The sequence below is a fragment of the Sinohyriopsis cumingii genome, chromosome 12 (genome assembly GCF_028554795.1).
Source record: "Sinohyriopsis cumingii isolate HCF-2022 chromosome 12, ASM2855479v2, whole genome shotgun sequence".
Taxonomy (NCBI): Eukaryota; Metazoa; Mollusca; class Bivalvia; order Unionida; family Unionidae; genus Sinohyriopsis; species Sinohyriopsis cumingii.
In genome coordinates this window covers 44,604,476-44,624,633 of record NC_142972.1, presented here as the reverse complement: position 1 = coordinate 44,624,633, position 20,158 = coordinate 44,604,476, and the positions used below count along the sequence as shown (strand labels likewise).

The 20,158-nt window shown below is 35.3% G+C and overlaps 1 protein-coding gene across 3 annotated transcripts in view; it reads left to right on the top strand.

Moving 5' to 3' along the window:
- Positions 1-1,620: 1,620 nt before the first annotated feature.
- Positions 1,621-20,158, top strand: part of LOC149786358 (transmembrane protein 135-like) — a 352,299-nt gene continuing 333,761 nt past the window's right edge. The window contains exons 1-3 of one of the 3 annotated variants that reach the window (XM_089976787.1): positions 1,621-1,840; positions 6,589-6,716; positions 16,171-16,263. In XM_089976787.1, the coding sequence (XP_089832913.1) occupies positions 1,694-1,840; positions 6,589-6,716; positions 16,171-16,263 (368 nt within the window). In that variant the 5' untranslated portion in view covers positions 1,621-1,693. Of the gene's footprint in view, positions 1,841-6,588; positions 6,717-13,815; positions 13,906-16,170; positions 16,264-20,158 lie in introns of all 3 variants that reach the window. The other 2 variants (XM_089976786.1, XM_089976785.1) reach the window with 2 other exon arrangements.

Below are 20,158 nucleotides of genomic sequence, written 5' to 3'. Positions count from 1 at the left end.
CAAAAGGATCTTGTCCCATTCTTCTTCATGGAAGGTGATATTGTAGCCTGCAACAACGTCGATGTTGTGATGGCAGCCCTCAACATCGTTCATGATCCAGATGAGTGGAAACTGTGTTAATTGATTCATCGAAGACGAGTCTTAAATCTGTTTTGCTGCATAATGGCAAAGTTTTGCCATCACTTCCAGTTGGTCATGCAGTCCATATGAAGGAAACCTATGAAAACATGAAACAACGTTTGAGGTGCTTAAACTATGACCAACATGAGTGGTAGCTTTGTGGCGATTTGAAGGTTTTTGTTCTTTTGCTTGGTCTGCTGACTGGATACACAAAGTACTGCTGTTTTTACTGCGAATGGGATGGTCCTGCGAGAGATTCCCGCTTCATCAAGAGAGATTGTCCACTCCGACAGTCATTGGAGACTGGGAGAAAAAGTGTTCAGCATCCACCACTTACTGAATCAAGGAAGATTTTGTAGCCACCCTTGCACATTAAACTGGGTCTGATGAAGAACTTTGTCAAGGCCATGGACAAAACAAAGCAGCTTTTAAGTACCTCCGTGGAAAATTTCCAAGGTTAAGTGAAGCTAAGATAAAGAAAGGTGTCTTTGTTGGTCCTCATACTCGTGAACTTCTTCGAGATGATGCATTTGGCCGTGCACTGCGTGGGATGATGCATCTGACCGTGCACTGCGTGGCATGAAAAAGACGGCATGGAAAGCCTTCCAGTTAGTGGCAACAACTTTTCTGGAAAACAAAAAGGTAGACAACTGCAGGGAGTTGGTGGAAAACCTCCTCAACGGATACAAATACCTTGGTGGCAACATGTCACTAAAGATACATATTTTGCACTCTCATCTAGATTTGCTTCCACCGAATTGCGGAGCAGTGAGCGACGAGCATGGCAAGCGATTTTATCAGGACATTGCAACAATAGAAAACGCTGTCAGGGCAAATGGACCCCATCAATGCTTGCAGATTATTGCTGGTCAGTGACAAGAGACAAGCCAAGAAGCGCACAGTAGACACAGAATAAGGACTAAACTATGTACTTATATATGCATAATATTTTATTTTGCCTTTTGTTTCATAATAAATTTTATTTATATAACCCTTTGCTGCCTTTTTGGGAAAGTTACATAAACAGGACAGGTGAAAAATTATCATGTAAAGCAATCATAAACACATGAAAAGACATCGGTTTTCAATGTATGATTAAAACTTTATTATCTACACAATATGCCTAGACGTAAAATGTAACAACTTAAATATCTTGGAAACAGTAGCCAACAAGTTGTTTTAATAGTCATATTCGAATTCAGCACATACAAATCCATAATAAGTAACACATTTTATCTCTGAAGCAAACGACTTCTAAAAAATTGTAGACCAGTGTTATTTCTTGCTTTTATGCATGAACAGAATTCGATTCGATTGTAATGTTCTAAGGAGAAGTACGTAATGCGCGTCCAGCATATTGTCAGTTCTGAAATGCTTACGTGTTTAAATCATTCCAAGGACACGTGGACTGCGCTAAACACGATAACTTACACGAATTAGGTGCATGTCTTTCTTGGACTTTGTGATTGTAGTCCACGTGCTATTTGTTTATACACGGTTACTTTCTACAAATGATTATCGGTCTGCAGAAACGCCGGACTTTCATTGGTTGAAATTGCTGTTCTGGAGAACGATGGCGGTGCTTGGCAAACCCACCACCATCAAGTTCACTTGTTATGAGATTGGACATACTTGGACACCCTTTTGCACACATGCTGCAGTTGGAGTAGCGTACAGTGTTTCTAAAGAGGCAGCTAAAATATATGGTTCTCTATATTTGGTGCGTTTTTCGAACATGATATATGATGGAGGGGTGGGGATTTTCAGTCAAAGGGATATGTTGCTATGGGTAGATGAGACGCACTTACGTGATTGAAAGTGCGCCTTTTGCCGCCAGACTGTTGATTAGTTTGTATTCGACCTAAAAATATACTTTAACAATATCATTTTTTATAAAGACTTACATATACCGGTGATCATAAGTAGCTCCTCCCAGTTTTCGATAACCATGGTGATCATATCCTTTTGTTGGGCAGGTGAACTTTGATTTAATGATTCATTCACAATAATGGTGGCGATCTGTTGAATTTATCATAATGTATTTGTGTTTTTGTGTGATGTGTAAATGATTTTTCATTTTCCACACACAGCTGTACTGCTATCCCCATATGCTAAGATGTGTTGACAGTTCTTAAATCCAAATTATATGTCCTTCTAAACTTTCCATACCTGTTAGAATTTGAATGAATGATATATGCTTCAAAGTCTGCAAAGTTATAAAAGTCCCATCACACAAGGACTGTTCTTGGACCTATAATTTGGGTGGGAATTTGCCCTATGATTTGGAAAAAGGGCAAATGCCCTAAATATATGAAATTATAATAGAGAAAAGAAGTGTGGGCTTGACAAAATGATGAAAATTCACTTAAAATTTTGGCTCGATGTTTTAGAGATTAGACTCTGAATCATGCAGCCATGTGTCCCTGCAGTCCCTGCATTCCTTGCATTCCTTTGCTGGATAAAGAGATACAAATTTGGATATTTTGGAGCAGCATTTTGTAATGTGCTGCATTATATTTTTTGTAAAAATTTGATCAATGAATTAATGAGAGCTGGTCAGGGAATCATTGGACAGGGGAAGGAATAAATTATGAAAAGAACAAGATTGTTGCATTTAACCATTATATTGCAGGGTCCACACTGGGGGATGATTAAGGTCATGTTGCCCTTGAGACTGTCTTTTGCTTAAATACACCCAAATTTAAGCAAAAAAGTTCACTTTGCCTTTTCTTTACCCAATGCAGTGCAAGCAACTTGACCTTTTGGCAGAATAGCATTCAGTGTGTTTTGAAGTTTATTTTGAAGAAAAAAATATGCATTTATCTTTCTAATTTTTGCATGTGTTTTTTAGTTGAAGTGCAGTACCCAGTAAATACTTAATTTGAAAATTATTAGTTTAGTGGTTTTTTTATGTATAGAATTGTAGAAAACTAGCTAGTTAAGTCTAGAAGTAATGGTATCTTGGTTAAAACCTCATGGGTAGGATTTAGTGAGATTGGCAGATTACAACCCTATTTTTTAGTTTAAATGGTCATAGAGCAGAAGAGGATATAGAATGGTCTTTCAAGAATGGTCTTTCATCTGTCTTCTTTCCTGTCAGCACAAGTTTGTTATCACTACTCCTCATAAACTAACTGGAGGATTGTAATGAAATGTAACCCACACATTTATCCTATAGTTGACTTGGTCCTAAATAAAAATGGTGCTGTATGGACTTTTATTATGGCCACCACTGTATGGACTTTTATTATGGCCACCACAGTGGCTATCTTGGAATTCTTATTGCTACTTCTCCTAAGTAGATGGTCATATCAACATGGAGTCTATTTAGTACTCAGTGAAAATGGAGCCAATCAGAAGTCCAGTATGGCTGCGGCCATCTTGAAAATCTTCTCTCTACTTCTTCTGAATGAATGGTGATATCAACGTTGGGTTTTAGCTGAATTACTTCTTATGACGTCTACTTAGTCCTGATAATCATAACAGTCTAACATCAGTATGGCTGCACAGTAGCCATCTTGAAACTCTTGTATTCACTATTCCTCCCAAACAGAATGCCTTATTGACATTGTGTTTTCACCAAAAGGCTTCTAATGATGTCTGGTTGATCCTAAATGAAAATGGTTCTAACGTGAGGTCCAATATGTCTGCCGATTTGCCATCTTCAAATCTACTCCTTCCCAGTGGAAATTGATATTGACAAGGAGTTTTCACCAGAAGACTTACTATGATGCCTAGTTAGTCTTCAATGAAAATGTTGCCAGTTTGATGTCTAATATGTATGTCACAGTGTTTAGCTTGAAAATCTTGTTATCACTACTTCTCCTGAATGAGTGCTTATGTCAGCACAAAAAGACATGTTTATTTTTAATCACAAATTAAAATGGGGCTGATCTGATGTCCAATATCTGTCCATTGTTAAATCTTGTTTTTGCTGCTTCTCTTAAATGGAGGGTTATTTTGACATGGAGTTTTCATCAGAAGAATTGTTAAGGTTTTTTAGGTGGTCTTTAATGAAAATGACTGACCTTCAATATGGCTACCCTAGTAGAAATTGAGAAAATATTGTTATTTCTACCCCATCCAAATTGATGGTTGTATCAACATAGGGTTTCAACCCTGGACTTCTTATGATACCTAGTTAGTCAAAAATGTAAATTGGGTCAGTTTTACATCCAGTATGGTTGCCATGACAGTTGTCTTAAATATCTTGTTCTTACTATTCCCTCTGAATGGATGAACATTATGACAAGGGGTTGTCACTATTCCCCCTGAATGGATGAACATTATGACAAGGGGTTGTCACTATTCCCCCTGAATGGATGAACATTATGACAAGGGGTTGTCACTATTCCCTCTGAATGGATGAACATTATGATAAGGGGTTCTCACTATTCCCCCTGAATGGATGAACATTATGACATGGGGTTCTCACTATTCCCCCTGAATGGATGAACATTATGACATGGGGTTCTCACTATTCCCCCTGAATGGATGAACATTATGACATGGGGTTCTCACTATTCCCCCTGAATGGATGAACATTATGACAAGGGGTTCTCACTATTCCCCCTGAATGGATGAACATTATAACATGGGGTTCTCACTATTCCCCCTGAATGGATGAACATTATGACAAGGGGTTCTCACTATTCCCCCTGAATGGATGAACATTATGGTAAGGGGTTCTCACTATTCCCCCTGAATGGATGAACATTATGACATGGGGTTCTCACTATTCCCCCTGAATGGATGAACATTATGGTAAGGGGTTCTCACTATTCCCCCTGAATGGATGAACATTATGACATGGGGTTCTCACTATTCCCCCTGAATGGATGAACATTATGACATGGGGTTCTCACTATTCCCCCTGAATGGATGAACACTATGACATGGGGTTCTCACTATTCCCCCAGAATGGATGAACATTATGACAAGGGGTTCTCACTATTCCCTCTGAATGGATGAACATTATGACAAGGGGTTCTCACCAAAAACATTTTTTACTGATGTTTACTTTATCTTAAATAAAAATTGTGCTAAGCTGACACCCATAATTTATACCACAGCAGCTAATTTGAAAATCTTGTCATCACTGAAGAATATCAGAGATTGTTTCGACTTTCAGCATTTAAAAGGAAGAAAGATCACTGATGAACATCAGAGACGGTTTCAACAATTAAATTCTTTTCAGTCCCTTTTAGGGCTCTTGTTGGTAAATACAGCTCTTCATATATGACAAGCACTGTTTGAGTGCACCTCTTTACCAATTAACGACATATTCAAACTATAAAACCAGTACTGTAGCTCCCACAATTCACTCACTTTTTAGTATATTCTCAAATACTCACCAAATCCCATCTTAATGCAGGGTTCACACTACAGGGTGATTCAGCCAAAATATCGTCCCTTTAGGAGCTGCAGTAGCTTTTAAAATACCAGACTTTTAATTCATTGTTGTGTGTTTGCAACCCACCCAGTCCAGTCTGGATTGGCTTCATCTGTGATTCCTTCGAAAAGGCACTGAGCTCCCTTTCTTCAGCATGATGTAGCCAATAATGTGTTAAAAGTTCAGTAAAAACCAATAACCTCCACCTCTGTCTGTATGGGTTCAAGTCTCAGGTTCGGCCAATGTGGGTATGTGAGAGAGCTTGCCAGGAGCTTCTTGTGGGTCAGTGGTTCTTTCTGGGGTTTGCCCAGGTTCTTCCTCCACCATTTATACTGGCCGCAATGTATAGCCTGTCTTGTGCTGAAAATGGTGTCAAACCTTCAATAACAACAACAACAACTGCCTTTTGATTTAATGCCACTCCTCACCCATTTTTTTGTTTAAGTTAAGAATCAAAGTTATGTGTTGTTTTTTGTGTCAGTATTCTTTTTGAAAATTGTGTACAAAGTTAGAAAAGTTTTATGCTCTTTAGTCAATTCTGGTGATAATTTGATGTGCATAAATGCAAGAAATTATATTTCTGCCAATAGGACTCCCACAGGAAATTCATGCATAATCTTTGAAACACACTGGTGGAAAGGAATTTGTGTAGCCCAGTTGGTAGCAGGTTATGAATCAGTGGATATAATAAGGTCCATTACTACTGAAATTAATCACTTTATCTGATATTTCATCCTAGAAAAATATGAAAAGATTACTTTTGCCTGGGAAATAATTGTGATTTTTTGACATACATATTTTTGACATTGCTATTTTATAAAATGATTATGGTGAAGCAATTTTATATTAAGAAAAGTTTTAATATTTTTATGAAGTTTTAGTATTTCATTAATACTTCTAATCATCTGGCATGAAAATATACAAGAACAAAAGCTCTAGGGGATTATTTTGAACATTTTACACTAATTTCTCCCTAATTTCAACCACTATGTTGTTTTCATTCTGAAGGGAGAAGTCATTTCAGCCAAATAATAGAAAATATTTAAATGCGTTTGTTTTGTTAATATTTATTGCAGTTGACAGCCCTTTACAAAAGAAGGGGGATGAAGTATTTCCTAGGCAAGTTCTGGCGTGAAACATTACAATCTGTGATATTTCTGACAACCAATGGCACCCTTTTCATTGCGTGTTTCTGTATTTGGAGGTGAGTTTTATTGTAAAATATTGGTTAGGTTTTTATGCCACAGAACCTCTTGACCACGTAATAAAGACTTTAAACTTTGAGATGTGATTGGGAGTTGTGATTATGGTTTGGGATGGGTGTTGCAAATGGGTCTGGGATTCAGCTAAAGAATTGCAGTGATATGCAAACATGCATGTATATTGTAAAAAAAAAATTTTTTTTGTTTTAATTTGGCAGGTATAAGATATCAGTCATATTGTTTCTTTCATATCCATGATGACTTTTTTTATGTTACTGTCATTGTAGGAGAATCAGCTGTTAACTTTTTATATTTTTTGTAAGCCATTATATATCCTGTATTGTTCTTTTTTCTTTTAATTAAAGACCGTTGTTTTTACATACATGCACATATTCAGAATAATAACAGGAATACTGGTACATTTATTTGTATGATAATTTTTTTGACTGATGTTGATAGATTACCAGGCTACCAGGATAGGAAAAGTCACATGACAAAAAATTCAAATTGTCATTGGATATTATGTCATCATAGTATTAACTCATATACATATTCAAATTCTTGAATCTGTTTTAGGTTGCAATCGACAGATATAAACTTTCGACAGTGGGACAGGTGTAAGGTGATGTTGTTTGCAGCTGCAACATTTACATCGGAGAGAATGATGGCATATCTCTATGTTATATTCATGTACTTGTCGAAATTGTCGTGATCTTAGCACTCAGCTCACCAAAATGGCTGCTCCTACGTGCTTGAAAAATCAGTTTGAACTAGTCCCAAGTACACTAACTTTAGCTGTCATTAAAATAGGGACAACAAAGTTTGCCACAGTTGGCATTATAAGTTTTGAAAGTGCAATGAATTAATTACAAAATGTACAAAAATTAAAAAAGTTATGGGTTTACCTTTGTACAATTTTTCTTTGAAGTCCAGGATATGAAAAAGACCGAGTGGAGCTAGCAGTGTTTTTATAGGTGCACATCTGAAGTAAGGCCAAGCTGTATATTCTATAACCCAAATTTCACCCATGAATCATGCACCATAATAAAGGGAATTAAAAGTTCTTTTAACAGTACCTAAGATATACAAGATATTAATCAGATAGCCAGTGAGGAAAATCTGAAAAAATATTTTTCTTTAAAAATGAAACTATATGTTAAATAGAAAACTATTTAGTGCTGCCTTTATAAGGCAGGAAGTTATATTTGGTTCAGACTACTCTGGTGACCTAAGTGGTCAAAGTGTCGGGATAAAAATGGTATTCGCAGCTAGAATTATAAAACGTCCACTTTCACTAGGCTGCATGTGCTGCTACGCACAGTCTGATCATTTTATATTTGTTTTTTAATTCTGAGATTAGGGGCCCCTAGTGGCCGAGTGGTCTAAAGCACTCAGTGTTACTGATCACTGCCATCTCACCTCTGTCTGTGTGGGTTTGAGTCACGGGCTCAGCCAATGTGGGTATGTGAGAAAGCTTGCCAGTAGCTTCTCATGGGTTGGTGGTTCTTTTACGGAGTTTTCCAGGGTTCTTCCACCATTTATTCTAGCTGCGATGTATAGCCTATCTTGTGCTGAAAAATGGCATTAAACCCTTTAACAACAACAACATAATTCTGAGATCCACACTGTATATCCAGTGAACAGCCTTAAAATTTGTCCACAAGTTATCTTTACTTCTATGCATAATGTATCTAACCGTGTTTTGAATGTTCATCTCTTTCAGATCCATGATGACATATGTTGATAGTGAGAGAAGTCAGATTTTAAATTAGAATTTTTGTTTTTGTTTCAGAAAGTGACTAACAGAATTATATTATATAAGAGAGTAGTTATTGGACCTAAAGCTTGAACCAATATTTTTGGTGACTGACATCAGAAGACATCATCATCCATGCACAGTGTACTATAGAGATATCAATTTCTGGACAAAATTGTCAAAACTGGCATAGTTTTCATTATGCCAAAGTTTTGGAGAAATGCAGTTCAGAAACATGTTGAAGACTTTAATCTTTTGCTGTTCGTATGTACAAAGTCATTTGTCCTTTCCCAATAGTCACATGTCGTGATAGGCAGATGGCTTTAAGAGGATTTGTCATCATGATCAGCATATCTTGCCATGCTTTTATCATCAGCATCCTCATCAAAGAGTTGTGGCATTTGAGAGATCTAAACATTTAGGATTTAATGTGCCTCCCTCCCCCCCCCACCCCCCGGCCGGCCTGTTTGTAGCCTTATTTATGATGGAAATATAACTTTCATGGTGCCCATATTTGATCATCATGTCCACCCTGTTCCATTCCATATAACATAAATTTTGTTTCTGCTCTTTTGAAGTACTCAATGATTAAAGCCAAATTTGGCATTAGGTGTTACATGAATAAGATCGTAGTCAAACTGGATCATCATCCATTTTATGACACCATTTAAGGGAATTTTGCCCCTTTTTGACTTAGAAATGTGTCATTCAGTTGCTTTATATTGGCATGGTTATCTGTGCTATATGAACATATTTCAATTTTTTGTACAATCTACAATAATTTTCTGCTTTAATAAATGCTGTTATTACAGGGCATGTTAAGGCTGTTTATCACCAGTCATGTTTCTTCATGAGATGTATAACAGTAATTGTCTTTGATATTAAATATGTCATGAAAGTATCATATACATATAGCCCCAATGGATTTTGATATATGTGTCATGGTAGTATCACATACATAAAACCCTTGATGGATTTTGATACATGTGTCATGGTAGTATCACATACATAAAACCCTTGGATGGATTTTGATACATGTGTCATGGTAGTATCACATACATAAAACCCTTGATGGATTTTGATACATGTGTCATGGTAGTATCACATACATAAAACCCTTGATGGATTTTGATATATGTGTCATGGTAGTGTCACATACATAAAACCCTTGGATGGATTTTGATACATGTGTCATGGTAGTATCACATACATAAAACCCTTGATGGATTTTGATACATGTGTCATGGTAGTATCACAAACATAAAACCCTTGATGGATTTTGATTCATGTGTCATGGTAGTATCACATACATAAAACCCTTGATGGATTTTGATTCATGTGTCATGGTAGTATCACATACATAAAACCCTTGATGGATTTTGATTGATGTGTCATGGTAGTATCACATACATAAAACCCTTGATGGATTTTGATTCATGTGTCATGGTAGTATCACATACATAAAACCCTTGATGGATTTTGATACATGTGTCATGGTAGTATCACATACATAAAACCCTTGATGGATTTTGATACATGTGTCATGGTAGTATCACATACATAAAACACTTGATGGATTTTGATTCATGTGTCATGGTAGTATCACATACATAAAACCCTTGATGGATTTTGATACATGTGTCATGGTAGTATCACATACATAAAACCCTTGGATGGATTTTGATTCATGTGTCATGGTAGTATCACATACATAAAACACTTGATGGATTTTGATACATGTGTCATGGTAGTATCGCATACATAAAACCCTTGATGGATTTTGATACATGTGTCATGGTAGTATCACATATCACACACATAAAACCCTTGATGGATTTTGATACATGTGTCATGGTAGTATCACATGCATAAAACCCTTGATGGATTCTTTACATATTTTGGACGAATAAATATGAAGCCAAGATATTTGGAGATGTCCATGTCCTTACGATTTTGGTGTGAATTTCATGACTTTCTCAGCAATCCATGGATTCATGCTGCATGCAGAACAATCACGAATTCCCCAATTCTCAATTATTTTAAATCTTTAATAAAATAACTTATTTCCCGTTAAGTGCTAGTTGTGATATCGGCAGTTGCCGAAATGGTTCAGTGCTGCTGGTCACGATATTAGTGCAACTGTAGCTGATTGATACAGTTGGCCTGGTAGCAAACATTTTAGCATGTTTTACTATCTATGTATAAGAATAGTTTTACAAATGCTTTTGAGAGAAACTGGGGCCTAACCTGAATTTCGCTCTGCACATGTGCCATAAACACTGATTTGAATTATGATTCAGCACCGCATCTTGAAATTGTCTTCACCAGCAAGGAAAAAGGAATATATTGCACAAAAAGTGAAGTTTAGTTTGGAATATACGGAAAAATTGGCCATGCATTCAGCCATCAAACACCTAACCAGAATTTCGCTCTGTGCATGCGCCACAAACACTGATTTGAATTACCATTTGGCACTGCATCTTGAAAATGTCTTCACCAGCAAGGAATAAGAAATGTATTGCACAAAAGTGAAGCTTAATTTGGAATATGCTAAAAATTGGCTGTGCATTCAGCCATCAAACACCGATATACATCATGCACATTGGTAGTATAAAGCACATAGATTTTCGGAAAATTAAGAACTCGCAGCAGATTTCAGCTCTTGATGGAAGACCTGCAAGCTGCCAACGATGAAGCATTGTTTGTGAGTTTTCTTGTTGAACACAATCTACCTTTATCATCTTGAGACCATGCTAAACGTTTGTTCCGACAAATATTCCCGGAATCAAAGATCACTTCACAAATTCATGTCCAAATTCCCTAATTTGTATCCCTATTTTCACTAATTGCAAGCCTAGAAGGTTGGCAGCTATGGTGAAGGGTAACTTCAACAAAACTCAATGAAACAGATATTATTTACACATATACACTAAATGAGAAGCAGAACTATATACTGCCGTTGTACTGAATTAAAAGATCAACAGACAGGGTGTGCACATGTTTTTGGTTCATCTACATATCTGCGAGTTTATGTATGTTGCAGTTTACATATCTCAGGGAGTACCTGTATTTCCATTATAAATTGGGGCCCTGAGTGGGCGAGTGGTCTAAAGCGCTCACTGTTCCGGATCACTGCCATCTCACCTCTGCGTGGGTTCGAGTCCAAGGCTCGGCTAGCATGGGTACATGGGAAAGCCTGCCACTAGCTTCTCATGGGTCGGAGGTTCTTCCATGGGTTTTCCAGGGTTCTTCCTCCACCAGTTATACTGGCTGCCATGTATAGCCTATCTTGTGCTGAAAAATGGCGTTAAACCCTAGAACAACAACCAATATAAATTGATTGATTTTCTTCTTAGTCTTTAAGTAAACTTTGATCATGGAATCAGGGTAACAGTCATAGAAGTATAAGGTTGGCTTAAATTTGTTTATTTTCTGTATTTCCTTATATTTCATAAACTTCTTGAGGCATTTTGTTCATGCATTGGACAAATCATTATGAAGCTAAGAAAATGTATTCTGCAACATGCATGATTTCCATTTTGACACTGATGTCAAGGTCACACATTGTACACCAATGATATGATTGTGAGTACGACATACAGGCCTATTGAGATGCATTCTCAAGTTCAGATTTACATTAGGAATACATATATATATATATATATATATATATATATATATATATATATATATATATATATATACATACATATATACATATATCCCAATTTCTTATTTTCATGCCAACTTACTTGCAGAACTGGCACAGGGTCCCCATAGATATTCTTTTTCCTCTTCACTCTGGTATGTGGTGTATTCTGCCAAATATTTATCATTTATCTTCAGTCGTGATCAAGACAAACATAAAAGCACGAGTTGTTACTTTAACATGGCCATAAAAATAATTATAGGTTACTGCATTTGTTTGGGAAAATTTTTTGGATGGAATACTGCACAACCTTGGGAGTGCAGAATATCCATCCGACAAAACGAGTTCATATTTTCCCATACAAATGCAGTAACCTTTTTATTATATGCTCATTTTCTTATTCTGCCTAAGGCTTAATTATATAAACAAAAATTCAGTTCAAGAAACAAAGTAAATGAATGTATGCTGTATTCCAAACTAAATACACAAGCACAGATTCATCATTACACAACAACAACATTATTAGTGCGCACATAACTCCGCCCAGATAAAATTGAACTTGTTGCATGCTAGACATAAGTTTCGAAAGAAAATGGTATTATGGTCTACTTAAAATTGAAATTTGGAGTTATGAATGAATGCGCATTGCAACAAGTTTTCCATTTGATCTGGAATGAATAGATTTTGGTATTTTTGTCAGTTCTAAGACATTTCGTGATTATGGACTGGATTCATCTGTGCTAATTGTACATGAAATACATCAGATTGAAGAAGCAAGGGAGAAGCGTGTTGACATCTGCAAATGTGTTTCAGTTTCTGTCATTGAATGTTTGAAATCATGTGGGAAAAATATTATGTCTTTCAATTGCAGTTATCAAAAAAATGCTATGGAATTTAATGCTTTTTTCATTTTGAGTGCTGTAAGAAGGATGTAATTGCACTGATATTCGAAATTACAGTACAATTTCAAAGTGTGTAATCAAGATTGAGAACCTATGACATGGCTCATGTAATTCAGATTTGCAGAACTAAGAAAGTACATTTTGAGGAAATTCAGGATGTAAAACGAAGTATATTTTTTTGCCATTCTTATTACCAGCTAAAGAAGACAGTTTATGCCTCGTCACTTGCATGTTATTTATAGGGACCTAGCAATTTTATAAAATCTGGCATCGATCACTAGCCTAAATCTGAAACATTGTGTCAAGAAAGTTAACTTAGAATGTGGCAAAGCAGCTGGTATGCGGCAGTCCATGAAACATCTGCTTTACTTCATTCAGAAACAAATTTAATCAACCAAAATATAAAGCACCTACTATTCTAATGTACATGATTTGTTTACAAATCAAAAGTGCTGGCATCTGCGTCCATTGTTTGTTTACAGTAGAAAGTAGTTCCTTTATGAGTGCAATATGAAGTTGCACACAAGTTCAGTATCATAAAATATTGAGCAATTCTGACAATGCAAAGTTAACAAAAAAATGAGCATATAATAATCTTTATTATGGACCTGAACTTATAGAAAACAAATCATTACTCTCGTTAATACTTAAATACCTTTTCCAAGTAACACATTTGTGTGTGTGTGTGCACAATTCATTTAATTTTGAAATGTTATTTTCTCCCTCGTTTCCAGGATTATCTTTATTTTTCATCCTATTTATAACATTTACACAACTTTCTGTCTTGTTTTCAGAAAGCTAGCTGGATTTTACTTTTACCTGAATGCATTTGTATGCGGAATTACAGCTTCAGCAATCTCTCTGTCAATTGAGCGGAAACAAAGGTTGTATCAAACACCACTTAGATACAATGTATTTTCCGGTTGACCCTTCAAGACTGACATTGCCAGATTGGCTTTATCTGTTCTTTACTTCAGTGTGTATAGTGGCCATAGCATCGCAAATATTGGGAGGCTGAATTTTTTCTTTCATAATTTAATAATGATTACCTTGATCAGATCGTTGTTCACTGGAATTTAAAAATGTATTGATCTTGAAAACATTTTTACGACTATATTAACTCTGATTTTACCAATGTCATGTTTATCAATGAAAAGAAAGTTTCTGTTTCATTGGTTGTATCATTCCAGTATCTTCCAGTTCAATTTATTAGTGATATATGATTCAAAATTTGATTAACCTTTTGCATGGATTTTAAAATTTGTTGAAATTCCCCACAGAAATATACTTTTATCATCTGTGTATGTAATATAGGGAAGGGGATATAGCTATCACTGTACCTTGTTAACATTGTTAGTCTGTAAACATTTTAATTTACAGCTTATAACTCACGAACCCTTCAAGCTATTCAGCCAGACATGATATATGTGTCAAGAAATTTGCATAGAGGTCGTTTTCGATGCTTAGAATTTTCCATGCTAGTATCTGAAACTGATAAAATTAAGAGTGAACGAAGCAGTGGATCTGGGGAGGGGGATATGTCATCTGGAGGTAACTCATGTTACAATATTGCTGATGAACAATTCGTATCACCTATATTTCTAATGCTATGGTCACGAATTAGCAGTAGATATGCTGGTGTTTGTGACACATTCTCATTGTGGTATCCTTAGTTCAGAAGTCCTATCATCAAATGTCAGGTAATATCATTGACATGTAAAATATTGGTACACTTTAGCTAGTTATAGTAGCGTAAGATAATCAAGATTTTGAGCATCAATTAATCAACAAAACATTTGAAAAGTCCGTGTCAATTGGCTAAAAGTGGAATATTCAGTTTTATGATTCTCAGGGCAGGTTTTTTTATATTAATTTATTTTATCGCATCTAATGCAGTAAATGAGCCGTTGAAACTTATTCAAATTATTTATTTTTTTAAACAAAAATAAAATATTACATGTAAATTCTCATAATTGTAACTGTTGCATGCCAGGCTGAAACGTTTGATGAATAGACTGATGGGTTATGGATGCTACATTTGCATTTTGCTTCCATTAATTTAACCTTTCAACACTTCATCTGGTGTGTTAACATCAGTTTGCACAGATTGTAAACCCAGGCATACATAACAGGTATCAGCTCCATTATTTATATTTTTGCATGCAGTATATGTTCTTCAAATATCTGATATGTACATAGAACCTTTTTGTAACCATAGTATCTAGTGGAATTTCAAAATCAATAGAAATCAATCACTGTCATTATTGTTATGTCTGTCTGGTTTATAATAGAGATAAATTTGTTTGATTTGAATTTTGGTAGATCTCCTCTGACATTGAGCAACTGAGTGTATCAGTTTTTTTGTTAGCTCTACTAGTTATGGACTGGAAGAGCTTATGAGATGGTCTGTTGCCCATTATGCTGCTGTTGTCTATCATCCATTGTCTATCCTGATTAGATTGTCTTAGCAAAAGGAGGTGTCCACTAAAAGATTTATGATGCCTTATTAATTCTAAATAAAAATGGTGCTGATCTGATGTACTTTGACCATCTTGAAAATCTTGTTATTGCCACTCCTTCCTGAAAAAAAGTAATATTGCCATGGTTTTTTCACCTGAAGACTTATATACTGTTTGTTTGGTCCTTAATGAAAGTGGTACCAAGCTGATATCCAGTATGTCCACCACAGCGGCTAATTTGAAATCTTGTTATTGCTTAAAAACATTAAGATGGTTTCAGCAGTTAGCAGTTATAAGTACGAAATGGTCTTATCATGAATTCCTGGAAATTCTCTTCAGCCAGTAGAATGCAAATCCCATTTAGGGACTCTTGTTATTGTTTTTTAGAAGTAAATCTTTGCATTGATGGCTTTTAAGTAACAGTCTTCTTTCATCTGACCATTTGTAATATTTTGTATATATAGTTGTGCCACTTATTTAGACATTTTCCACAATTTTATTTGGTGGGATTGTCATTTCAAATATGTTTGAGATCTTTTGATAGTGCAAGTCCAAACAATGTCAGTGTCAGAAGTGACAACCATCCAAATCAGACATATTTTTCCCACAGGGCCAGCCAGTTTTCTCACTGTCTGTCTGTATATTCTTTCTTTTCCAACATAAGTTGGTTGTTTCTTATTTCTCTGGCAGGAAACTGTTGGGCCAATTCCTTTACCTCACTGCAGCCTTTATTCCTGCGGTTACTGCCTCTTTTGTGGCGATCCTCGTCGAGAGGAAATCAAGGTAGGGGAAATTTCCTCCGAACATCTGCTGGCATATTGACCTAAGCACTCAGAGCCATTATTGAATTTTCTGAATAAAATATCGCTTAGCCTCAGATTCACTTATAGAGGGCCTTAAGCTTCTTTTTCATTTGATGATAGTGTTGATCAATAAAGCTTTCATCCTGTATTCATAAACGGTTGTTTGACATTAATATTTTTTGTGAACATTTTTGTGTGTTTCGATGTCTGCAGTTTTTCCAGGTCCTTAGCATTTGCTAAAGTTTACTGCACAGATCATCATTTATGTCTTGCATTTCACTAGTCACTCATAGGCTGTAAGCTGGACTGTATGTAAAGATGGTGACTTAAGTGTCGGAACCAGTATTCTCACATTCAAAACGGTGTTATGTTGTGAATTAAATGGCGATATTGTGAACCTTTTTACACTATTCAAGTGTGAAATAGATAATCATGTGCAGTTATTTCTTTGTCAGTTCTCATTTTGTAAATATATATGGTTTAAATACATCATACCTAACATCAAAGTTAATTATGGAACAAAATGAGCCTGATTTTCTGTATCTGCTTCAAGAGGTGGAATTGATTCACTAGATTGCCAATTAAATTGCATCTGCTGGATGTTTTTAGCATACATTGTGGTATATACTTGTTGTTAGAAAGTATTAATGTCATTTTTAGTTGCCACTTAATGATTCTGAAGGTTGCCAGAGGGTGACCAATTTAACAATTTGTAACTGTCTTATTTAAAAAAATTTGTCACAAATGTGACCATCTGAGTTGCTACTTGGGGTGCTGTATTTCATATTTATGCTAGGAATCAAAACATTTGTTTCACTGTGCTTTCTTTCATGGTAAATGATCTCATGTCTACATATTGGTTACAGGTGCAAATAAATCAATCTGCAGAGAGCATGAACAACTGCGATAGAGTAACTAGGATAGCTGAAGCTTATGGCACTTTTGTTATAGAATAACTGGAATAACAAGCTCATGGCATTCTTTTGTCATAGAATAACAGGAATAGCTGGAACTCAGGACACACTTTTGTCACAGAATAACTGGAATAACTGGTTTTTATGGTACTCTTTTGTCATAGAATAACTGAAATAGCTAGGGCTTATGGTACTCATTGGTCATTGAATAACTGAGATAATGTGAGTCTATGGCACTCTTTTGCCATAGAATAATTAGAATAGCATGAGCTTGTGGCATTGTCTTAGAATAACTGGATTAGCATGAGCATGTGGCACCCTTTGTCATGGAATAATTGAAATAGCTGGAGCTTATGGTACTCTTTTGTAATAGAATAACTGAGATTACATTAGTCAATGGCACTCTTGACATAGAATAACTAGGATATGTATAGTTTATGGCTCTCTTTTGTCATAGTATAACTGGAATATCATGAGCTTGTGATATTTTTTTGTCACTGAAGAACTGGAGTTGCTTGAGCTTGTGGCATTCTTTTGTCATTGGATAACTGGAATAGTATGACCTTGTGGCACTCTTTTGTCATAGATCTTACTGAGCTCTTTATATGCAGCATATTTCAATATTATAGGCAAATAAATTGACTAAAAACAAAAAACAAAAATTCTCCTTGAGTTGTTCCCAGACCAGTTTAATCCAAAATTGTGAATGTATTTCTCTTGTCATAAGCACTGTCAATTTTTATGGTATGTTCATTGACTATAAACTGTGTAATTGGGAAAAGTTCTGTATGTAACATGGACATTTAAAATGATAGTACTGTATTAAGGTGAGAGGACTCCTCAACAGAGCCATATGATTAATTGCACCCAGATTTTGTCTTGGTTACCAGGGTGTTCAGTACATTTTCAAAGGCATAATAAATGTCTTGATGATTAAGACCATCTTGCTTTACAAGTTTGGTGCTGTTTGTGTTCACTTTGTATCACATTGAATTTGTAAAATCCCCACTAATTCCTAACGAGGTAATCAAATATCTATTTCATGAAAATCCTATCTGGAGCAAAGTAGTCATTGACATATACTGCTATAATACCTGTGCTTGTAATGCAAATGAAGTCAGTTTGATTTGTATTTCACTTATGTTGCCTTTTGCTGATTCCTGCCCTTACAGCAATAAAACAAAGTTTAATATAAACTCATATGCATTGGTCAGGTAAAGAAATCTGATTCCCTTTTTGGAATCCATTGAATTCTATTAGCAAAAGTTGTAGAATGGTATTGGTAGATATGCACATTATACTTCAGTTTACATCTCGATTTTAATTTTCTTTATTTTTATTTTCAGAATAGTTTTTAACATTTATTTCATAATTAATATGATTCTAAAAATGTCATTTAAATGAATATATGAATATATATATATATATATATATATATATATATATATATATATATATATATATATATATATATATATATATATATATATATAAAATCCATTCTTGTGAATTTAGGCTGTATCACAGCTGTTGAGCGTTGATAGTTAGCATACATATTCTGTCTGATGTAAACTAGTCATTGGGCAAATTTGAGTCAGTATGTAATATTTTTGCTTGTTCATATAATTCTTTACTTGCTCAGCTGTCCCTTGAATTTTCAGGTGGATGTTTTACTTAGGCTGCCATGAGGCTATATTCAGTACAGTTTGCTAATAAGACAACTCCTGTGACTTTAGCAAAGTGGCTTTGCTACTGTGGTGATCTCAATAATGAGATCTATTTTCTTTCAAGGTGGAAGTATTAAAACTAAGGTTGTTTTAGGTGGTCGATAAACTTTATTTCATTATTCAGTCAGAAACAATGACACATAGATTGTGTTATTTAATAATTCTGTATATTCTGCTTGATTCTGTGCTTAATTTAGTAGTAAGATTTGACATTTTTGAATTCTCTACAAAATTCTTATATTGTAATAACTCATTGTAGCAATTGAAAGTAAGAACCTAGGGAATTGGTATTGATTCCATCATTGTTTTGGGAAGCAAAATATCTCTGTATGATCATAAAAGGAAATACGAGTTATCTTAAAAAATAAACATGAAGGTCTTTAATGGCAAAAATCAGGGTTCCCACGCTATCAGGAAAAAGTCGGGAGAAATGATAATTTTTTCCCAACCGTGAAAAGTCGGGGGAAAACCTGAGAATTTTCTGGCACCATTTGACGCCCAAAACAATCACGTAATTGAGTCAGAACTAAACTGATTGTGATTTAAATTATTGAGTTCTAACCAGAATATTTGGAGGTGCAGTATGGATTATTTGGTTGCTTGCAATAAACATGTGCTGAGACAATCCAAACACCCAGTGGATCAGATTCATCTAGTAGACTTTTATTTTCAAATGTCCTCATCTGAGATTTGTGAAGTCATATGACTAGTAATGCAAATGGCGAGTACTGGGTCAGGTTGCATTAACGCCGTATGTTCGTCTTGTTTGACTGCAGATTAACGACATAATGATTATAATACTTGCCATTTCTGAGAAAATAATGGTGAAAATAAAGGTTAATTCGCCAGACTGGATTCATGCGATGGTTGTCTGAGAGTTCTGCATTGGTACATCACTGTTTTTTGAATGTATATGTGTAGTTTTTCAGTCTTCTTGAGATTCTGAAGCGATAAAAAATGCGTGAGAAAAGTCGAATTGAGCGGAGGGTTATGGTCACGCTTGCACGCCTTGAGTTCATTTATATTAATGATAAGGTGATTTCATATTGTCAGAGATTTCACCGTACCTTATTGATAAAACATCAGACTCCTGTGCTTGAACGTGTAACCCAGAAAATCCTATTTATTACGTATCTGTTAGAATCATACAAATAACTACATTTTTAAAAAAGATAGAAATGTATACCTTAGAAAAAATTATGCATCTTAATCAAAGTTTCCAATTTTGCAAGAA